The sequence below is a fragment of the Chironomus tepperi genome, unplaced genomic scaffold (genome assembly GCF_022539635.2).
Source record: "Chironomus tepperi strain 1889 unplaced genomic scaffold, CSIRO-AGI_Ctep_v1 contig_309, whole genome shotgun sequence".
Taxonomy (NCBI): Eukaryota; Metazoa; Arthropoda; class Insecta; order Diptera; family Chironomidae; genus Chironomus; species Chironomus tepperi.
The window spans coordinates 1,526,386-1,547,016 of record NW_027226431.1 but is presented as its reverse complement, the minus strand read 5'-3'; the positions used below and the strand labels follow the sequence as shown (position 1 = coordinate 1,547,016).

General features: G+C 31.7%; 3 protein-coding genes across 12 annotated transcripts in view; all 3 read left to right on the top strand.

The window, feature by feature from the left end:
- The first annotated feature begins 1,428 nt into the window (after positions 1-1,428).
- LOC139092771 (uncharacterized) lies at positions 1,429-5,770 on the top strand. The gene is made up of 5 exons (XM_070643305.1): positions 1,429-3,070; positions 3,135-3,629; positions 3,695-3,939; positions 4,003-5,187; positions 5,275-5,770. Exons 1-5 carry the CDS (start codon positions 1,521-1,523, stop codon positions 5,589-5,591), a joined length of 3,792 nt encoding a protein of 1,263 aa, XP_070499406.1. The 5' UTR covers positions 1,429-1,520; the 3' UTR covers positions 5,592-5,770.
- Positions 5,771-7,101: 1,331 nt separating this feature from the next.
- Taf4 (TBP-associated factor 4) lies at positions 7,102-18,873 on the top strand. Of its 9 annotated transcripts, none has more exons than XM_070643048.1 (12): positions 7,102-7,510; positions 9,301-9,723; positions 10,323-10,481; positions 10,669-10,719; positions 10,811-11,059; positions 11,987-12,445; positions 12,515-12,634; positions 12,718-12,984; positions 14,716-15,561; positions 15,689-15,862; positions 15,925-16,044; positions 16,109-18,873. In XM_070643048.1, exons 2-12 carry the CDS (start codon positions 9,427-9,429, stop codon positions 16,268-16,270), a joined length of 2,904 nt encoding a protein of 967 aa, XP_070499149.1. In that variant the 5' UTR covers positions 7,102-7,510; positions 9,301-9,426; the 3' UTR covers positions 16,271-18,873. The 9 variants fall into 9 exon arrangements, with proteins under 9 accessions (XP_070499149.1, XP_070499148.1, XP_070499150.1 ...); XM_070643047.1 differs by having other exon boundaries at positions 9,274-9,723; XM_070643049.1 differs by having other exon boundaries at positions 9,194-9,723.
- A 762-nt stretch (positions 18,874-19,635) lies between these two features.
- LOC139092635 (uncharacterized) overlaps positions 19,636-20,631 on the top strand; it is a 30,108-nt gene continuing 29,112 nt past the window's right edge. For both annotated transcript variants that reach the window (XM_070643118.1, XM_070643119.1), the window contains exons 1-2: positions 19,636-19,948; positions 20,036-20,145. In XM_070643118.1, coding sequence (XP_070499219.1) covers positions 19,850-19,948; positions 20,036-20,145 — 209 coding nt within the window. In that variant the 5' untranslated portion in view covers positions 19,636-19,849. The remainder of the gene's footprint in view (positions 19,949-20,035; positions 20,146-20,631) is intronic.

Sequence of the window (20,631 nt, the reverse complement as noted above, 5' to 3'; positions counted from 1 at the left end):
TTATGTGCTGTGATCCGATACAACGATAAGAGCTGTGCAATGAGCTGGATAAATAAGAAAAGTTTAAGTGTGCTTTCTGCCAAGTTCCATAGAAATCACCGTTAGATCAGAACGTAGGTAAGAACACTAAGCATGTTAACGAAGAGGGAAGTGGGTTCGAATCTCATTTGAACACTAGAATTTGTTTGGTTCTAATTATAGACTTAGTGTCTCCTTAGTTTAAAAGACTGGGATTAGCCGATCGTATGTATGTCTAATTACACACTTGACATTTGTAAAACTTGCCATTTTTAGCCAAGCTCATATCTTGATGTACAATCGACGTACGGCCGCGGTTATTCCTCCTGAGTTCATTTTAGCTCTTATTCCAATTGATTAAGATAGGAATAAGATACCGTTCAGAGAAAACAGGAAATAGATTGCTCCTAACACCCACTATGGTACAATAATCAATACCATAACCTAAAATAAAGAACATAACCTAACTCTAACAGACAAAGAGCATGCTTTCATGTACTGAAAGACCACTACGGTACCTAAAAGCGGTCTCTTTGCTTGTTAGGGTAAGATCTTCTGTTAGAGCATATACTCAGAATTTAAATAATCTCACATGGTGTCCACATTTTGTTGATTTAGCGCCAAAATTGTTCAGAAACTGTGTTAGTCGCATTTGTTTGACTTCCATTAAGAAGCTATCCCGTAATGTGAAATTGAACACTAACTATTCCTAATGACCTTCTCGAAGCCAACCCAACTAACAACTCTGAACTCACATCAAACAAAATGGAAAAAGTGTTGTTAAGCATCACATTTGATGGGGAGTCAATAAACATTCATCATCTAATCTAATAACCTATTCAAGTTTGAGATTTGCATAGTAGATTTTTTTACGACTTCGTTGATATTTGCTAGACATACATTCGTTTCTGCAGAGTACGCATCAACATTGTCAACCGTTAAGGCATGCTTAGCAAATGAAACTGAAAGTTAATGTGTGTTTTAAGCATCTTCATACTAGATATTGGATGAGATTCATATTAGAATTAGATGAGTCATTAAAACTACGATAAAGCACCTGAAAAATTGATATTCAATTAAAATGAGCATCAAGAGACACAATAACTGTAAAAATGCTCTCAGACAACAAAACAGCATTAGGAGATGACTTGATGTCTTCTCAAATCGAGTCAAAATCCACTTCTCACAACTTTTTTTCATTTTCTGTTGTTGTTTGGATAACGAAATATAAAAAAAAAATTGGTATTAAGCAGCGGCTTGATACATGATGAGATTTATCAATGAATGTTAGAATGTATACAGTCATAGAGAGAGAACCAAGATGAGATGAGATTTTTCTTTATTTAAACACATTATTTCAGAACGGTCAGGTGTATTAATATTAATATTTTCATATTATAAAAAGTCAGTTTGAGTTGAGACGTTGAGCTAAGGAGTTGTCGAATATAAATATTTAGGAATCAATTTTTAATTAAGTAATAAACCCCACTGCGTATTTTAAAATGTTAATTATACAATTAAGTGCGGTCGTCGCACTTTTTATACATGCAACTAATGCGAAAGTATTCACAAAATGTGAATTGGCAAAAGAATTGAGAGAAAATCATGGAATTCCATCCTATCAAGTTGGCATTTATGTTTGTATTGCTGAACGACAATCGGGATTTAATACACAAGTCGTAGGTGAAGGACTTTATTATGGAATGTATCAAATGAGTAGTGAATTTTGGTGTGAAACATACGGTCGTGGTAAAGCTTGCAATTTAAATTGCAATGATTTATTAGATGATAATATAAGTGATGATATTCAGTGCATGAAAACAATTATTGAGGAACATCAACGAATATCTGGTTCGGGATTTAATGCTTGGCCATCCGGTCCTTCATGTCAATCATTAGGAAGCAGCTATTTAGAAGATTGTTCAACTCAATCCAATCAAATATCCACTTATAACAATAACAACAACAATTATAATACTCAAAAGGTTGCTACGACACAAAAGAAGAAAACAGGAAAAGGCAAAGTTTACGAAAAATGTGAATTAGCTAAGGAGTTAAGTGAGATTCATGGTATACCGTCACACGAAATCGGAACTTATGTTTGCATTGCTGAACGTCAATCAGGATTAAATACACAAGCTATTGGAGATGGACAATATTATGGAATGTATCAAATGAGCAGTGAATTTTGGTGTGACACGTACGGTTCAGGCAAAGCATGTAACATGAATTGTAATGACTTATTGGATGATGACTTAAGTGATGATTTACAATGTTTAAGAACAATTAAAGAAGAACATCAACGTTGGTCGGGTAATGGATGGAGTGCATGGCCAAGCGGTGCTTCATGTCAATCACAAGGAAATAGTTACATTGCAGACTGCTCAATAGAATCTAATCAAATAGATACTTCGCATTATAACAATTACAATATTAGAAATTCAATTTCAACACAAAAGAAAACATCAGGAAATGTCGGAACAGGCAAGGTTTATGAGCGATGTGAGCTAGCAAGAGAACTAAGATATAAGCATGATATTCCTATGGAACATATAGCTACGTGGGTTTGCATTGCAAAACATGAGTCAGGTTTTAATACATCAGCAATTGGTCGATTAAATTGGGATGGCAGTGAAGATCATGGATTATTTCAAATAAGCGATATATACTGGTGCGGTCAAAATGGCAAAGCATGTGGATTGACATGTGATGAACTGAAAGATAATGATATAACAAATGATGTTGATTGTATCAAAATAATTCATAAAGAACACACAAGATTATCTGGTGATGGATTCACAGCATGGGCTGTTTATCCAAGATGTAAAGGTCAATCGGATAGCTTCATTAATGGATGTTTCGATGAATCTGACAATGAAATTATACCATTTAAACCGCAGCCAGGAATAAAACAACCAACTACATCTAATTATCCTGTACAGCATCACGTAGCTAAATCGGCTGTCGGTAAAGGAAAGGTTTATGATCGATGTGAATTGGCTAGGGAATTGAGAGATAAACATAATATGCCATTGCATCAAATTGCTACATGGTAAGTCATTCAAGTTTGTTTTTGTTGCTAATGAAGTCATTTAAAATTTGCTTAATTAATCTAGGGTGTGCATTGCTAAACATGAGTCAAGCTTTAATACATCAGCAATTGGACGACTTAATTGGGATGGAAGTGAAGATCACGGTCTATTCCAAATTAGTGATATTTATTGGTGTGGCACTAACGGTAAAGCATGTAATGCACAATGTTCAGAATTCCAAGATAGCGACATATCGGATGATATTAAGTGTATTAAGAAGATTCATGAAGAACACACGCGATTGTCTGGTGATGGCTTTAATGCTTGGACAGTCTATAAACCAAAATGTAAAGGGAAATCGGAATCCTTTATAATAGGATGCTTTGATGACTCGTCGAATGAAGTTCTACCTATTAAGCCACAACCAGGAATTCATCAGCATAAACCATATTCTAAACCAACAGATCAAAGGAAGCACTTCGATAAAATTCCAGGTAAAGGAAAGGTCTACGAAAAGTGTGAATTAGCACAAGAATTACGGTACAGACATAAAATTCCAATGGAGCAAGTCGCCACATGGTAAGTTCACGAAACATTTAAGAATAATTATTGCTATTATTCTTTAAAATCATTTGTATAATTAGGGTCTGCATAGCAAAGCACGAATCAAACTTTAATACATCAGCAATCGGTCGTTTAAATTGGGATGGAAGTGAAGATCACGGATTATTTCAAATAAGCGATATATACTGGTGTAGTCCTCCGGGTCAAGGAAAAGGTTGCGGTTTGTCGTGTGCGGAATTGGAAGATAGCGATATAACAGATGATGTAGAATGCATGCTTAAAATTCATGAAGAGCATACATACTTGAGTGGTGATGGATTTACAGGTTATTATAAAGTTTTATTATGATTATTTTGATACTTATGCTTCTTCCTGATTATTCTTACAGCTTGGGCAGTTTACAGACCACATTGTCAGGGCAAATCAACTGGTTACATCAGTGAATGCTTCAATAAAGATGATGATAATTCTATTTCATATGTTCGTCCTGCAGTGACACAACCTGCTACTACTACGACATTTAGAACAACTAAGCAATCGACAACTTCAACAACAACTAGACAACCATCAACAACTAGGACTACTACAACAACTAGACAACCATCAACAACTAGGACTACTACAACAACTAGACAACCAACAACAACTAGAACAACTCCTAAGCAGCCATCGACAACTTCTACAACTAGAACAACTACTAAGCAACCATCGACAACTTCCACAACTAGAACAACTACTAAGCAACCATCGACAACTTCAACAACTAGAACATCTACAACAACTAAGCAACCATCAACCACTCGAACATCTACGGCAGCCAAACAACTATCGACAACTACAACAACCAAGAAACCATCAACAACTAAAGCATCTACAACATCCAGACCACAAACAACAAGTACAACGAGAAAACCATCAAGCACAAGCACGACAACTCAAAAATCTACATCCAAATCTACCCCGACAACAGTTAAACAATATCAAGTTACTAAAAGAACCGAACCGATTACAACAACTGAAAAAGTTTATGATACAACGCTCCTCGAAACAACAACAATTTCCGAGTGGCTTACAACCAATAAAATTTTTACGCAACCCAAAACCACGCATAGTTCCGAGAAGAAATCATCAACGCCTAAAAATGTCAAATCATCGTCAACTGTTAAGCCTTTTAATATATTTGATCTTTACTTCAATTCCTTCCAACACACGACAAAAAATAGCAATATAACGCCGCAACAAAAGAGCATTGTTAGTAAGCCATCGACTGGTAAGCCACAATCAACAAAAAGTTATGGTAGCACAACAAATAAATTGTACAATGACCAAACAACAACAAAATCATATCGAGTGCCCTCATCATCTACGGTGAAAAATGTTTATAGCACCAATTTACCGACTATTAATCTTAAAACATCAACCACTAAAAAGCCAATAATTCAAACGACAGCAGCAACAACAAGCAGCAATGCTCAAACAAAACAAACATCTGCATCGACAGTAAGGAACTCAATTAGTCAGACAAAGCAGCAGACAATTACAACAACAACAAGAAAATCAACTGATCAAACAAGTAATAAGCCTACTAGTTTAACATATTCTAAAACAGCAAAAGGAATCGCCGGACAGCCTTTTAATGTTTTTTCGTACTATTTAACAGATTATACATCAAAAGCAACGCCAATTGAGTACAAACCAATAGAATTTAGTGACAAATCGACTGTAATTTTTAAGAAGCCTGACAACTTCCTTTCACAATTTGACAAAGATTCTGATGTTTTGTCAGTGAAAGGAGATTTCAAGGCTTCAACAGAATCTCCTAAATCATACGCATCAACTAAATCGTCATTCTTAAACAACTTTCCTTCGTACTATTTCAACAGCGGCGCAGATCACAATCGAATAGGAAGACTAATAACGCCGCATAGTATTGACTATTTGTTGAGACTTACTACTCCAAGGACATTTTACGGATAAAAATATATTTACAAGTTTCTCTCCTTTCAATAATTCAATATATTCCCATCTATCATATTCTTTCCTATATAATCTGTTCATCTTATACACAAAAGTCGTGAAAGAATTAAAATGATTGTTCTTGTCATGCAAAAAAAGTACGAAAATAAAAGTAATGAATGATTATGCAAAGAAAAAAACATTGAAAACGCATTTAATTACAGTGTATGGATTGGTAGACTTAATGTCTTGTCTGTAGTTCAAAGAACCTGATTTTTAGGAGGATAAATAGTGTAACGGACATTTCTGGTTTGAAAATTTGACTCAAAAAGTGATGCAAAAGAAAATGACTCAAAAAATGAAGCGAAAGGATTTTTTGAATTTTTGCATCAATTTTGATAAATTATTCAAAATTTAAAAAGCCGTTAATGTCAGGTTTTTCCATTAAATTTAAAAAAAACACCGTTAAATTGATTTTTTTTTTTGAAATTTTGCCTCAGTTTCAACAAGTGTTTCAAAATTTAATAGACCGTTAATGCCATATTTTTCCATTGAATATTTAAAAACACTTCACAGGTTCAATGAAATAAGATGACATTTCAAATACAATTTGCAAGTGTTGTATGACGATTTCTCAAATTAATCACTACCAAAAATTTAGGAATCTGTGAATATTGTTTGTTTGTCACAAGATATTATTCAAACGGACATTCTATAAAGATTAGTTAAATTTATTTAAACATTTCAATTTCGCAGGCAGCAAAAAATAAAATAATAAATAAAGTAAATACACTTGATTGTGTATGATTAATAGTTTCTTAATAAAATTATGTTGTTAAACTTTAGGAATTTATCATGTTATAATTCTCATGAAATACAAAAGAATCTGTGTAAATATTTGTGGATATCGCGGTTCTTTTTTTTTCGGAAGAATGATTGATTAATAAGGTGCTTAAAGCGATGAATGGAGCTAATCATTTATTATAATTTTTATTTGCAGGTACTCACGTGTCTGACATAATTTCCTTTGTTATTTATCGCATGTTACTGGATATGCTTTGTGCGTAAAATCATCTTCTTGATTTTATTCTATTTACCTGCTCCATATGGTTGCCTAATCTTGTTTATATCAATAAACATTGGATCTAGTAGTCAAATAAACAGATAAATCACATTATACAAGCTGTTTTAGCATAATTTAATTAAAATTTTCAGACAGTTATGAAATTATTTAAAAGTCACGTTTTCTAGAATGTTCAAAAAAATAACGGTCAAAAAAAATTCAAATTTTTCCTACACCTGAAAGTTAGCGCGTTTCTTGAATAAACTTTAAAATGAGATTTTTCGATTGTTTCTAATGTTATTAAGTTAAATGTTTGTGAAAATTAAATAGTATTAACATCAAATGACCATTGCTTAATTATCTGTCTTCAATCATTGAGTAAATTCATTGCGATTTTATAAAATTTCGGAAAAGTCGATTTGTAATAATTCTCAACTTGTTTTGGGGAGTGAGATAGAAAATAGCAGATCTAGCGCTAAGAAGCTTGAAAATATTATTTATCGAAAAAGCGCAAGTAAACATTAATTTTACCGGTCACAAACGCGTAGATTCCTTAGTTAATCGCCTGAAATTCACTAAGAACATCGAGTGAAGTAACAGGAACAAGTTTTAAAGTGAAATTAAGTAAAACAAAATTTTTTTATAAATCAAGTGTTTTTTTCACATAAAAAAAAAATCAATCAAATAATGAGAAATATCATGTCCCTATCATATTAAGTGGATAATTTATGCTAATAAAAGTGTATAATATTTGATATATTAGCCAAGTATTGATATGACGATAAATTGCATTTAGTATTGATTAAGGCAGACACAAAAAAAGACTAAAAGAAGAAAGTTATTTGCTATAAAGTTACTGATACAGTGAGAAGAAAAGGTGATTTTCATAAAACAGTTAATAGCTAATTGACGCCATAAATTTGTGAGATTTGCGCTCTTTTCATTCAACATTAAGATGTAAATAACGAAGACATTTGGGCTTTCGGCTTCCAAATTTCAGTCCGTGCGATCCTCTTGACGTAATGAAAATGAATGAAGAAGTTGTGAAAAAGTATCAAAAATTTTTCTCGTTTTCTCGGGCTGTGTACGGCTGTTGTGTGATGCTCTAGTGAATTGTGTTTGTTAATTTAAGTTTCTTAGCTAATTCCGTGATTATTTTACAATATCTTATGGATATTTGTCTATAATTAAGGATTTACAATCAGATTCTGGATTATAATGTGTGATATTAAGGAAAAATGTCAATTAAAGTTTTTAGTGACGGAACATAAAGTATGCCATAACGCACATCATCACTCCATTTTATCACGACATCTGGCGGTTAATGAGTGAACATAAAAGCAATATTATCAAATGACTCTTGCTCTTTCCTTCTTATCTCACATTTCTCAGTATAATATTTCTTATCAGAATCTCTTTAACTAATTTAACGAGGTCCTTAATCATAAAATTTTATGTTAAGACATACAAAATTCATACGATTGCCATTGGCAGCAGAGCACTAACACGCCTGAATCATGATTATTTATTACTTTATTGTAATACTCATTCAATAATATTTTTTATTTTCGAGATACGTATTTTTTTTGTGTCGTTCCTATAAACTTATTCACATTACGAAGCTCTTGTTATGCTGTATGAAGTATTCTACACTATTAAATAAACATATGAATTATTTCAATAAGATAGCATAATTAACAAATTATAATGTCTTTTTATTAAGCTTTTTCATATTAATTCTTGATTATTTAATTAATGTGGAATTTCCACATGTTAATAATATAATTTTGAGAGTAAATTCCTATATATTGAGCATTTAGTTATTTCCGAGCATAGTGTAGAAGTTGATAACGTTTCCTATAATTTCTCTTCTTCGATCATGCGTCGTTTTAGTCTGTCACTGCACTTCATACGAAGAAAATGTCTGCCTTTTCCTTGGATGAGGCAATCAAAAATATTCGAGATGAAAGAGCTATTAATCAACTTGTTGGTTCATTAGAGAAATCTTTAGAGCGTCAATCGGGTACTGTGCAATATAGGAATGGCAAATGTGATTTAATTGAATCGTGTGATGACTTGACGACATCAGCAAATGATTCACAAAATAATGGTGCGCTAAAAAAATAAGAAATATTTCTTTTTTTTTATATCCATGCAAAAAATCAAGCATAAAATATTTATAAAGGAAGTTCGCTTAGTCAAAACATTTCATTGGGGGATGTGGACATGAGAGGAATCCATGCATTTATGTTATGTATATTAACTAACCCTTGACAAAAAAAAAAAGTATATCTAACCAAATCCATTCATCAGTTTTCATTAACTAAGTGTTTACTTTTATTATTTACTCATTGCTTTGTGTTGCATATATTATAAATAATAATAATAATAATAATAATAAGAGTTTTTATTGAATAATATGAGACGAAATGTATCAAATCAGGAGGAATGAAAAAGAGACTTTAATATAAAAAATAATAATAATACATAAGTTTGTTTCCCTCGTCAAATGTGCGAATATTGAGACAATTATTAATTTAATTCGCTCTTTGATTCATAGTGTCTTCGTTATCATCAATAACAAATAGCGCAAATCTCACAAAATCAGTTGATACAAATATAATTAATTGTAATGCTCAGTCGACTTTAAACAATAATCATATACAGCATCATAATAAGCAGCAAAGTCACCTATCTGGAGGAGTTATAAGTCATCAGCAAATTTTTACAAATTTTATTGCTGCTGGACATCAGCAAATTAATAATAATCGCAGTCAGGATCGTTTAACAAATATGCCAAAGAATGAACCTGTGAAATTAGCATATCCTACAACACAGGCATCGAATATAGTGACTATGAATAATAATCGTGTCACATTTACTACAAGTACTGCTCCCGTTCAAAATGGTACAATAACATTATCACCAATGACTGCAAATCAATTGACTCAACCAAATCAGCAACAGCAAGCTACCGTCATGCAACGTGCTGGTCAGCAAGCTCCAACATTAATATTTAAGAATGCAACTAGTTCGGCACAAGGGACGTTGATATCAACGCCGGTTACAGTAACAAAGGCAAATAGTCAGGTGAGAATGAGAATTACAGAAAGAAATACAAATGTGCAGTGTTGTGTTGTGTTTTTTTTTTTTTTGTTGCGTTAAAAAGGAGAGAAGAAGCGAAAAAACTATAATCTTGTGGCATTGACCTGAAAACAAAACATATATCTTTCTCGTTTTCATTATAATACACATGTACTTTTTTTAATTTGTGTATATGCATTCATTGATCAATTTTAAGCGCAATTCTCAATGATTTAACGGTGATCCATTTGTCTGTACTTCCTACTGAGTGCTCCTTAAGCTCACTAAGTGATATTTGCTTCCGCTGGATCATACCAGCAATTTTAGTGTTTTGTGAAAATCTCGAAAATCCGTTAAATTTTCAAAAATTGCTGAATTGCTGAATCGGTTATTCGCGTTCAACTTTAATTTGACCGTTGTATGTTTAAATAATTTTTGGCCGTTATTTTTTCAAACAAAATTTATCCAGACAATTTAAATTTTGTCTTGTAATCTCTAAAGATTGCGCTTTAATTCATCAACAGTGACACACTTTTGTACTACTTCTCTTCTCTTACACATGCTCCTCTTATTTTATTCTCAATTGACATTCTTTCTAATTTTAGGGTAATCAATCCAACATTGTTGCACTACCGAGTAATCTATTGGTAAATATTCGACCTCAAACAGCAACTGGTGCTCAGAATGCGCAGAAGACGACTGTGGGACAGCAACGTGTAGTGAATGTAATAAATCAACCAATGGTTAGGCCACAAAGTAATACGGTGAGTCCATCCATAAATTACACCATTTCATCAATGCGAGAGCAACTGATCACGAATGTTCTAGCTTGAAATGAATCTTTGCCTGTTCGAGTGAAAAGTGTTTGAATTTTTTTCGCGGATTTGAAGATAATTTTTTTTGGTATTAAACTTAACTGACATTATGAAATTTCCAATTTCTCTGCTATAGTTCATTGCGGGCTATCATAGAGACAACACAAACTATTATTCAGGCAACCAGGCAATACAAATACTTACTACCACACTAAAAAAAACCTAGAATTTTGCCAAGATGAGAAGTATAAAAAAAAATTTGTTTTTATTTATTTTAGATAACACTTTCGGGCCTTCCGCAAAATGTGCAAGGCAATACGATACTGCTGAAGCAAGATAATGGCTCTTATCAACTATTAAGAATTAGTACGCAGCCAGGAGCTCAAGTAACGCCAGGTTTAACGCCGACAGCTGGAAGTACTATACGTTTACAGACCGTACCCGCTTCTGTAAGTAGGTTTTCTGGACCAACACTCGCACTAAGAAAGACAATTCTTACGCAACAGGTGAAACAGAATAAGCAAAATGTAAATTCGCATCATCATCATCTAGTGTGTTTATGATCTCATTTTAGAGATCACTTTTTTGCTATATATCGATTATTTCTTTATTTTTTATGTTTTCTTCAATGTTACTCTCTTTTTTACCTACTATTACTCTCTCGTTTTGGCGCCAAAATAATGGCGATTTTATTTCATGCTTTTTTCAATTTTTCATTTTACGGCAGTGCTATGACTCGTTATACTATGATTACTTTCTTTTTCATTTTTAGTAAAGCATGAGAATTATTTTTAAATATGACATGAATTTTGATTTTTTGTGCATTTTTCTGGAGATTTTTGCGGCTTATTTGAGTATCTCAAACGGCTAAATCTCAAAATTATTCAAATTTCAAAATTTTGAACGTCATTTATTTCAAATTTTTGAAAGCCGTTCAGTTTCAAAATTTCTAAAACCGGTAAATTTCAAATTTTTGAAAACCGGTAATTTCAAAATTTCAAATTTTCAAATTTTTGAAAACCGTTAAATTTCAAATTTAAAATTTCCGTTAATCACAAAACGATATCTGTAAAGAAAAATGCGATTTTAATTTACTTTTATGATTTCCTTTGAATTATAAAAGTGTTTTTTGATTGAAATACATATTTTTTTGCGAATGCGATATAAAATTTCATTATGTATGATTTATTCCCATTCAAATCAATTAAGTTTCTCCTGTTGTCAATTTCTTAGCTTAAAAAAATTCAATGAATTGAGTTTAATAATGATTTTTAGTGCATGTGTTATAAGTTCGAGTGCATGTGGAAGGAAGCTTTTAATTGAAAATGGATTAATTTACTTCCGCTGCCTTGAAAATAATTGAATACTCATAAATATGTCTAATTAATATTTATTTTTCTTTTTAATTTATTCTCTATATTTAAAAAATCATAATTAACAAAAAAAAATTTTAGTCAATTGCACCAAGTAGTACGATCTTAGTAAGCACATCATCAGCTCCAAATCAACAGCAGCAACAACAGATTCTCACGACTCAATCGACACCTGTTGTTTCTGTTTCCCAAGTGCCCGCTCTCACAACGACACATACACATCAAGTACAAAGTCAACCAACTCCGACAGTTGTTGTACAGCAAACAGGAACAAATTCATCCAATAATACAGCACCAACAGGAGGTGTCGTTGTGACTCAATCACCCGCTCAACGTAATGATAATGCCAAAGAAAAGTGTCGTAAATTTTTGACAAATCTAATTGATTTATCGAAACGTGAACCAGCACAGGTGGAGATGAATGTAAAAACACTGATACAAGAATTAGTCGATGCAAATGTTGGGCCAGAAGACTTTTGCAAAAAATTAGAAAATTTACTCAATGCTGCACCTCAACCGTGTCTTGTTGGTTTCCTTAAAGTATGTCTACCTATTGCTATTGAGTTCTATTCAGCTGTTCTGACTGTTATTCATTTATGATTCTTACAGAGAAGTCTTCCTCTTTTGAGGCAATCGCTCGTGACGAAAGAGACAGTAATAGAAGGAATTAATCCGCCAAGTCCGAGTGTGGCGTTTTCAGGAGCGACGATAACAACAACTCAAATTCCCGTGAGTAGATCGACATTTAATCCTGAGGATTTAAATTAATCCGATGGATTAATCTGATACTAATCCTTTATTGACATTTTTAGGCCCAGATACGTCCCATAGGTCAAACAATGGTTTCAGGAATAGGCCAAACACAAATACGAATGGTGCAGCATGGACCAAGAATAGGACAAACAACAATTAGACCAACAACGCCGCAACAAATTGTGAGAACAGCCACTCCTGCTATGAGACCATTAACAACAATTAGAGGACAGACGACGATCGTGCAAACGCAAGCAAATAATCAACAAGTGCCGGCACTTCATCCTGTGAGTGGAACAACGATAATATCTAGTGGAACTGCTCAGGTATTTGTCTAAATTAATTTATTATGCCTTTTTTGCTCCTTTTTATAACTAAATTTTTTTTACCATAAGTTCAATTGCTTTTAATTTTTTTGAACTATTACTAGTAGATGTTCGTTGTGCTGCTTATTATTTTAAGTTTGACCATTTATTTATGATTAAACAAAGACAGTTTTTGCATGCAAAACTATTACTTGAACGAATAATATCTTAAAAACAATCCCGAGTGACATTCCACAACATGCAACTGTTGTGCAACATGACACAAAGACAAAAATGTTGTGTTGCATGTTTGTGACCATGTTGCTCGGGAAATACAAACTTAATTTTTGTTGTTATTATTTATTCTTGCCATAAGATGTAATGAGAGTCTTATGTACTGATTATTATTGTTGATTATTGATTTGACTTTAATTTCTTGAGAAAAAAAGGTCTTTTTGGAATGCAAAATTATCGTAGAACTTGATTTTTTTCGCTTTTTTTTTACTTATTTGGTTATTGAGACTTATTTTTAATAATTTATTGAGTTAATCCTTCTCTTCTATCTCCATTTAATAATGTATTAATGTCGAAAGGTTGCTGTCTCACTCACTTACTTTTTTTTCATCGCATAAACAATTTTTATTGGGCTGGAAATTCCGCAACTTACTAATTACTCAACTAAAATCCTCAATTAATTAATGATTATTTGCTTAATTTCACTTATTGCAAATTTCATTTGAATGTTGTTTTCTTTTCTTCTACCTACCTATGAAGTGAGATTTTTTTTTTGTTTTATTTTGGACATGATGGACATGACGTTTTGAGTGCATTTTTCGTATTGAATTAGGTGATTTCACAATTTTTTAGCTGTCTGTTTGACTGTGTGTGATTTTGCAGTCAGATACTCAATTTAGAGATGGTAGATTTTGGTCAATCTTGGTCGTTAATTTTCAATTTTTGACAGTAACAATAATAACGGAAATTTGAAATTTGAATATATTTTTGACCGTTAATTTTCAAAATATTTTTGACCGTTAAATTTTTAAATAATTTATGACCGTTATTTTTCAAGAAATTTTTTGACCGTTCCTTTTCAAAATTCAATCTACCGTTACTTTCAAAATTCAATCTATCGTTATTTTTCAAAATATTCATGACCGTTAAATTTTCAAATTTTTAAAGAAATTTCAAAACTTTAAAGTTAATTTATTATTGCTATCGCACGTGCGAAAAATGCACTGTCGTCGCTCACGAGTGAAAACGTCTATCCTTGAGTTTTTTTGGAGTGTTTTTATTACTAATAGAACTTTCGTTTGAACTAAATTTTTACCTCTTTTTCTTAAAATGATTGTGTTTGTTTTGTTGATGATTGAATAAGAATACAGTAATTGCGTGCTGAGAGATGCCTTGATTAGTAAGAATAAAGAAAATAAGAAAATATCGTGAGGATACCGCGAATCGTTAAGAAATTACAACATTCAAATTGTAGTTAAAAAAAATGCTTTTTTACTCTTCTCCGGACAGCCCAAGGTTTTGAGTAACTACCTTTCTCCTATAATAATTTTTTTTGTTTAAAGTGAAGGAAAAATTTTAAATTTTTTTACTTAATTAGATGTTTAATTTATTCTTTTTAAATATTTACTTTAATATTTTTTGAATGATTTGAAAGAAGTTAGAAAAAAAAATTTTTTTGTCTGTTGGACTATCAAGTCACAAAGTCTCTTTATCGCCCAACTCACTTATTCCCCGCAGATTCGTTCTCAAGCTTCGCCTAACATAACACGTCCACAAAATCAAACGTCGTCAGTTCAGATACGACCCACGAGCACGCAAGTTCGTGCACAAAAAGTCCCGTCACTCCCAAACTCTTCTTCCGTTCAAGTGACGAAATCGCAAGCATCTACCGGTGCGCAATTAAAACAAATTGTAACTAATAATAATGTAAATATCAATAATAACAATAATACAAAAAATAACAACAAGAATCAAGTTTCCATCGCTGTGGTTTCAACAATAAATAGCACACACGTGACGAATAGTAAACCGAGCACTACTAGTCCCAATAAATCACCAACTAAATCTAATGCTATTTCTAATTCCCATCCTTCCACACCAACATCCACGACTCCTACAAAATCACCAACATTCAATAATAATAAACCACATCATGAAAATAAAAAATCTCAGGGTTCAGCTCAAAAGGCAAAGGATAAGAAGACCTCATTAGCATCTGTTGTAGCAGCAACAGCATCAAGTGGGAGCGGTTCCAATTCAATATCAAATAATTTCTTTCCAACATTCGGCGATGATGATATTAATGATGTCGCTGCTATGGGTGGCGTTAATTTGGCTGAAGAGAGTCAAAAAATTCTCGGATCGACTGAGTTTGTCGGCACACAGATACGTTCATGTAAGGATGAAGTCCTTCTTAATTTATCCGTGTTGCAACAACGTATTAGACAACAAATGGCTCGTCATGGACTTGACGAACCATCGACTGACGTAGCAGTTCTCATATCTCACGCGACACAGGAGCATCTTAAAAATATAATTGAGAAACTTGCAGTGATAGCTGAACATAGGATAGATATTCTAAAGGTAACGGATTATTTTTGAATTTTGAAAACCTTACAAATGTCTCAAAACCATACAAATTCATAGAACATTTGTAAGGTTTTCAAACACAAAATTAATATTTACTAACCGTAATATCCTGTAATTGTAGATGGACCCAAGATATGAAATGACAACAGATGTCCGTGGACAAATTAAATTCTTAGAAGAACTTGACAAAGCCGAGCAGAAACGTCACGAGGAAGTGGAGCGTGAAATGCTCTTGCGTGCTGCAAAATCACGATCAAAAACAGAGGATCCTGAACAAGCGAAACTCAAAGCAAAAGTAAGGATCAGCTATTTCCAATAAACAGGACATAAATAATATTTATTGCTATAATTTTACAGGCGAAAGAGATGCAAAGAGCTGAATTGGAAGAGATGAGACATAGAGAGGCAAACAATACAGCCTTACAGGCCATCGGTACGAGAAAACGAAAGATTGATTCTGATTCAGCAACATCAATGGTAAGAAGCTTTATATTATTGAAAATAGCACTGATTATTAATCTTGATTGTGCTTGTCATCTAGACTGGAAATGGAACGAACCTTGGTTCAACGCCTATGATTAAAACAACAGCAGCAGCACGTCCTCGTATTAAAAGAGTTAACATGAGAGACATGATATTCTATATGGAACAAGAAAAGGATACATGTCGCAGCACAATGCTTTATAAAGCATATCTCAAGTGATTTTCAGCTGTTTGGTTTATGCTACGAGACGAAATTGTTATTAAATTTTTCTGTTGCTTGTTTAACATTTCATTAGAAATTTAATTTATGAATTTTTTTTTTTCCTTTCTGTTTATTAAAAAATAATTTTTTTTTCTAATATAATACAATTAACTAAATGCTGTAAATCTTACAAAAAAAAAAATAAACATTTAGGGACATGAATAAGAACCAAAAGTTACGCGTGGCGGATTGAGAGAAAAAAGAATAATTCATGATTTCTTTTACATTTTTTAGCGCATTTTCCAAGGTGTGATACGCTTTTGTCCGCAATCTGTACGTCTGTCTGTCGCATAATTACCGAAAAATAACGGATATTAAAAATTTGAATATTTTTTGATCGTTATTTTTTTAAATATTTTTGACCGTTATTTTTCAAAACCGAAAATTATTCACTAAATTTGAATTTTTTTCGACCGTTTACTTTTTGAATCTAATTCAATCAAATTCTTTGGGAGGAAAATGCGCTATCGTCAAACTAGTTTTCATAATTTTCCCATGCAATAGAAAATGATGAAAGTAAAACTGATAGTTGTTAGTGTTTAATTTAAAATAGTTAAGTAAGTCAGAGACATCAAAAAAAATTCTTTTTTTTCATCTTGATACAATTAAGACGATGCTCGAACGCCACTAGAAGTCAATTTTTTACAGCCTGTATCGGCACTGATAATAATTTGAAGGAAAAAAAATTAATTAAATGAAAAAAATAATAAAAAAAAAGTGGAATGAATATTAGAAATTTAGTTTAGCCTAAATTAATTACTGTATAATATAATTAATATAAAAAATGAGAAAAACAACAGAGAAGAATATTTAGTTTAAGGATGTCATTTTTGTTTATGAAGCTCTAACATGCAAAGGGGGTAGACATGGGGTTCATGGAAGTAGTCAATTTTATGGTCCGATTTGGTCAAAAATTTTGGGTTTGACTAGAAATATGGGATGTAAATATTAAGGGTTCACGAAATCGAGACTTAGAATTTCCAGTCTCGATCACGAGATTTGTAGTCTCGCTCTCGGATGTTAGTCTAAGCAGAACCTTTGAGAAACTAGTTAGTATCTCCGTAAATACGTCTCAGGAGCTAGATATGGTCTGATATTCAGATTATTATGTTTAGTATCCCAAATTGCAATTAGACATGTTCTTTCCGTGCTTGTCGAGAACTCACAGTATGTTTAAAGAATGTTCTCAAAAGTGCCGAGAGATAAGAAGCAAAGTTGCAAGTATAGATCATTAAAAATGCAAAATTTCGCAAAACTCTGCATCCGAAAAAGAAAAATTGAACTTTTTCTGCCTTCAGTCATTTTTGGGTACATCCACAGAGTGATGAAGAATTCACCAAATGCATAAATGTGGTGGGAATCAGAATGTATCCTTGTCAGCCATGAGTGATGTCTAAAATCTCATTCGTGTTTCGAGTTAAAACAGTGTTGTCCAAACTGTGTGCCACCGAAATTGTTGGAAAATGACATGAATCGTATGTCGTGTGCCACTAAAATGTGTCGTGACACAAAAAAGTTTGGACAGCACTGAGTTAAAGGGAAAAATAACGTTAACGGTACGCTGCGGCAAATTTGATTTTCTACTATTGAAATGAGCTAATGCCAGCCATCAGAGCACCTCCGTGTCTTGCCATCAACGCAACGACTACATTGTTCTGTTAAGGGGATTTTGGACGGAATGTTAGGGTTAAGGCAGTGCTTCTCAAACTATTTCAATTGCAACACACAAATCAATAATGTGAAGCATACATAGTTTGAGTAGCACTGCTTATAAAAATCAAAGTCGATCACCTTTGCATGTTAGGGATGAAAAATTTTCATGCTTTTTCATTCGTTCTGTTTCTGTTTCCTTCTTTTTTTTGTTTCGTGTATGAACGTAAAAAACTTTTAATTTGAATATAAAAACTTTTTTTATATTTTCAAAAAAAAAAAATAATTTAAAAAAAAATGGAAAAAAATTTTTGGGGATAAATAAAAAAATAAATTGTGTGCTGTGATACAATTTATGCAACAAAACTGAAGTAATAGTTTGATTTTTTGATATGAAATAGGCCCAGAAAATTTATGTAATTCACTGCCTCTAAATGAAAAGAACTTTACAAGTGACAAGCAAGAAAAAAACGAGAAATAATTTGTATAAAGCCACACAGTCATTTCTCAAATTACAAAGTGAAAAAATAACGGATTATCCCTCATAATGAAGTCAGAAAAAAAAGAAAATATGAAAAAAATTGATAAGAATTTTTACAAATCTGTACATTATTATAGTTTTTAATAGTTGATATAAAAAAAAGAAAATGAAACTGAAAAAAGAAATGAAATTTCACTATGTATGTAATTAATGCGAAAAAAAAATGAAAGTTGTAAGTTTTAACTCCTAAAAAAAATTGAGAAAATGAATAAAAAAAAATCTTGTTATATTCAAAAGCATATTGTGCATAATATTTATCAGAAAAAGGGAAGAATTAACAAAGAAAAACATACAAAAAAATAAATGAAATGGTAAATTAGTAAATTTCCTAAAAAAAATTAAATAAAACTATTGGTTTTATAAAAATAAATTGATGTATTTTGTCTTAATTTCTTACAGATCATCGAAAAGCTATTTTAATTAAATTTAAAATTTAACGGTGTTTCAAAATTCAAATTTACCTTCTTACAGATGACCAAAAATCACTTTTTCAAAATTTAAAAATTTAACGGCTTTTTGAAATTCAAATTTTGCCTGTTGAAAAAATCAGATTATCCTTTGTCAATGATGAATTTAATCTGTTCATGAATTTTCAGAAATAATTGCCTACAGCACTCATTATTACAGTCAACTCAGCTACAATTCATCCTAAAATCACATCTTACATCCCAAAACCATGATATCATCTCTGTCAATAACTCATCCAAAAAGGACATCTTATAACCGTCAATAATATTTCAAACTCATCAGCTGATAAATCATAACAAAAAATTTGCGCGCGAAAAAGAATAAAAATTGTTCTGAAATTTAAAATAAATTAAATTCACTAAGAATCTAACATAAAGTGATATAAGATGAGTGATATTCCATTAATTTATGAAAATAAGTGCTTGATTAAACGGAAAGTTTATCATAACAGTGAATTTTCGATCTTTTTTGTGACCAAAAAATTAGAATTTATTGAAATCGACAAAAATCAAGAAATTGTTAATTACATTAAATTACAAAATAATGGTGAGACGTTTGATATGTCTGATAAGATCCAGTTGAAATCATATGAACGATTAGATTTTACCTTAATACTGTTATTTCAATTAAGTGACAAAGTTTATGTGATTAGCCGGAAAAAATCTGGAATAAAGTTAATTAAAGTATGTCATGAAGTGGATAGTTTCAAAATTAAAGGACAAATAAAAAAGAGTGAAAATGTCGTTGTGCTCAAAAAGAAAGACGGAAGCACTGAGCAAACATCATTTAATGATGATGAATTTGACATAGAAACTCGCGAAAATAATGTTGAATTAATTAAATCGATAGATTTTAATTTAAAATACCAAAAAACATGCATGATAAAAACACTCAAAAATATTACATCCAACCAGCAATTAAAAATTTATTTAATGATCGGAAAGCAGAAATTCATCCCTAGATTTATGAGGCTACATGTAAGTTCATTAATTTTTATGTACTATGTTGTACAATTAATTAAAAAAGTTTCATGTTTCCATATAAATTCCACTTGTAATGTACAGGATCCAAATGATGTATCTCCATTGGTGAGATTCGGCAGTATTTTCAGTCGTGTATGTAACGATAAACTTGTCATCGGAATTCCGGTTTTTAATGCATCCTCGCTGGAAAGGTAAGTGACTGAACAGAACAATAATAATACAAAAAGCATACTTTATTACTGCAAAAATATTCGACATTTTATTCGTAAAATTTGGACAAACTTTAAAATCATTGGAGGGTTCTCAAATTTCCTCTTTAAAAAATCTATAATTAACGATTTTGTGGAAAACATAATCTATTAAATATCATCAACTATCTATGATTTTAAACAAGTTTATATTCCGTCATTAACTATGATTCTTTTTTTATATTACGTCAATCTATTGCTTTTTGGACTTTGATAAAAATCAAATTGCATTATCTAATGAATGAAGTTATTTTTAGGAAGAAAAAGGAATTTAAGTAGATTATTTATTTAGAAGCTAATCTAAGAAATAGTGGTTTTAAGAAGATCTTTTAATTAACTATCATCAATTTTTATTAATTTAATTAATATCACAATTTTTTATTAAGTGGATCGGCCAAAAGTTAAATGCCTCAAAAAAGTTTCAAGCTT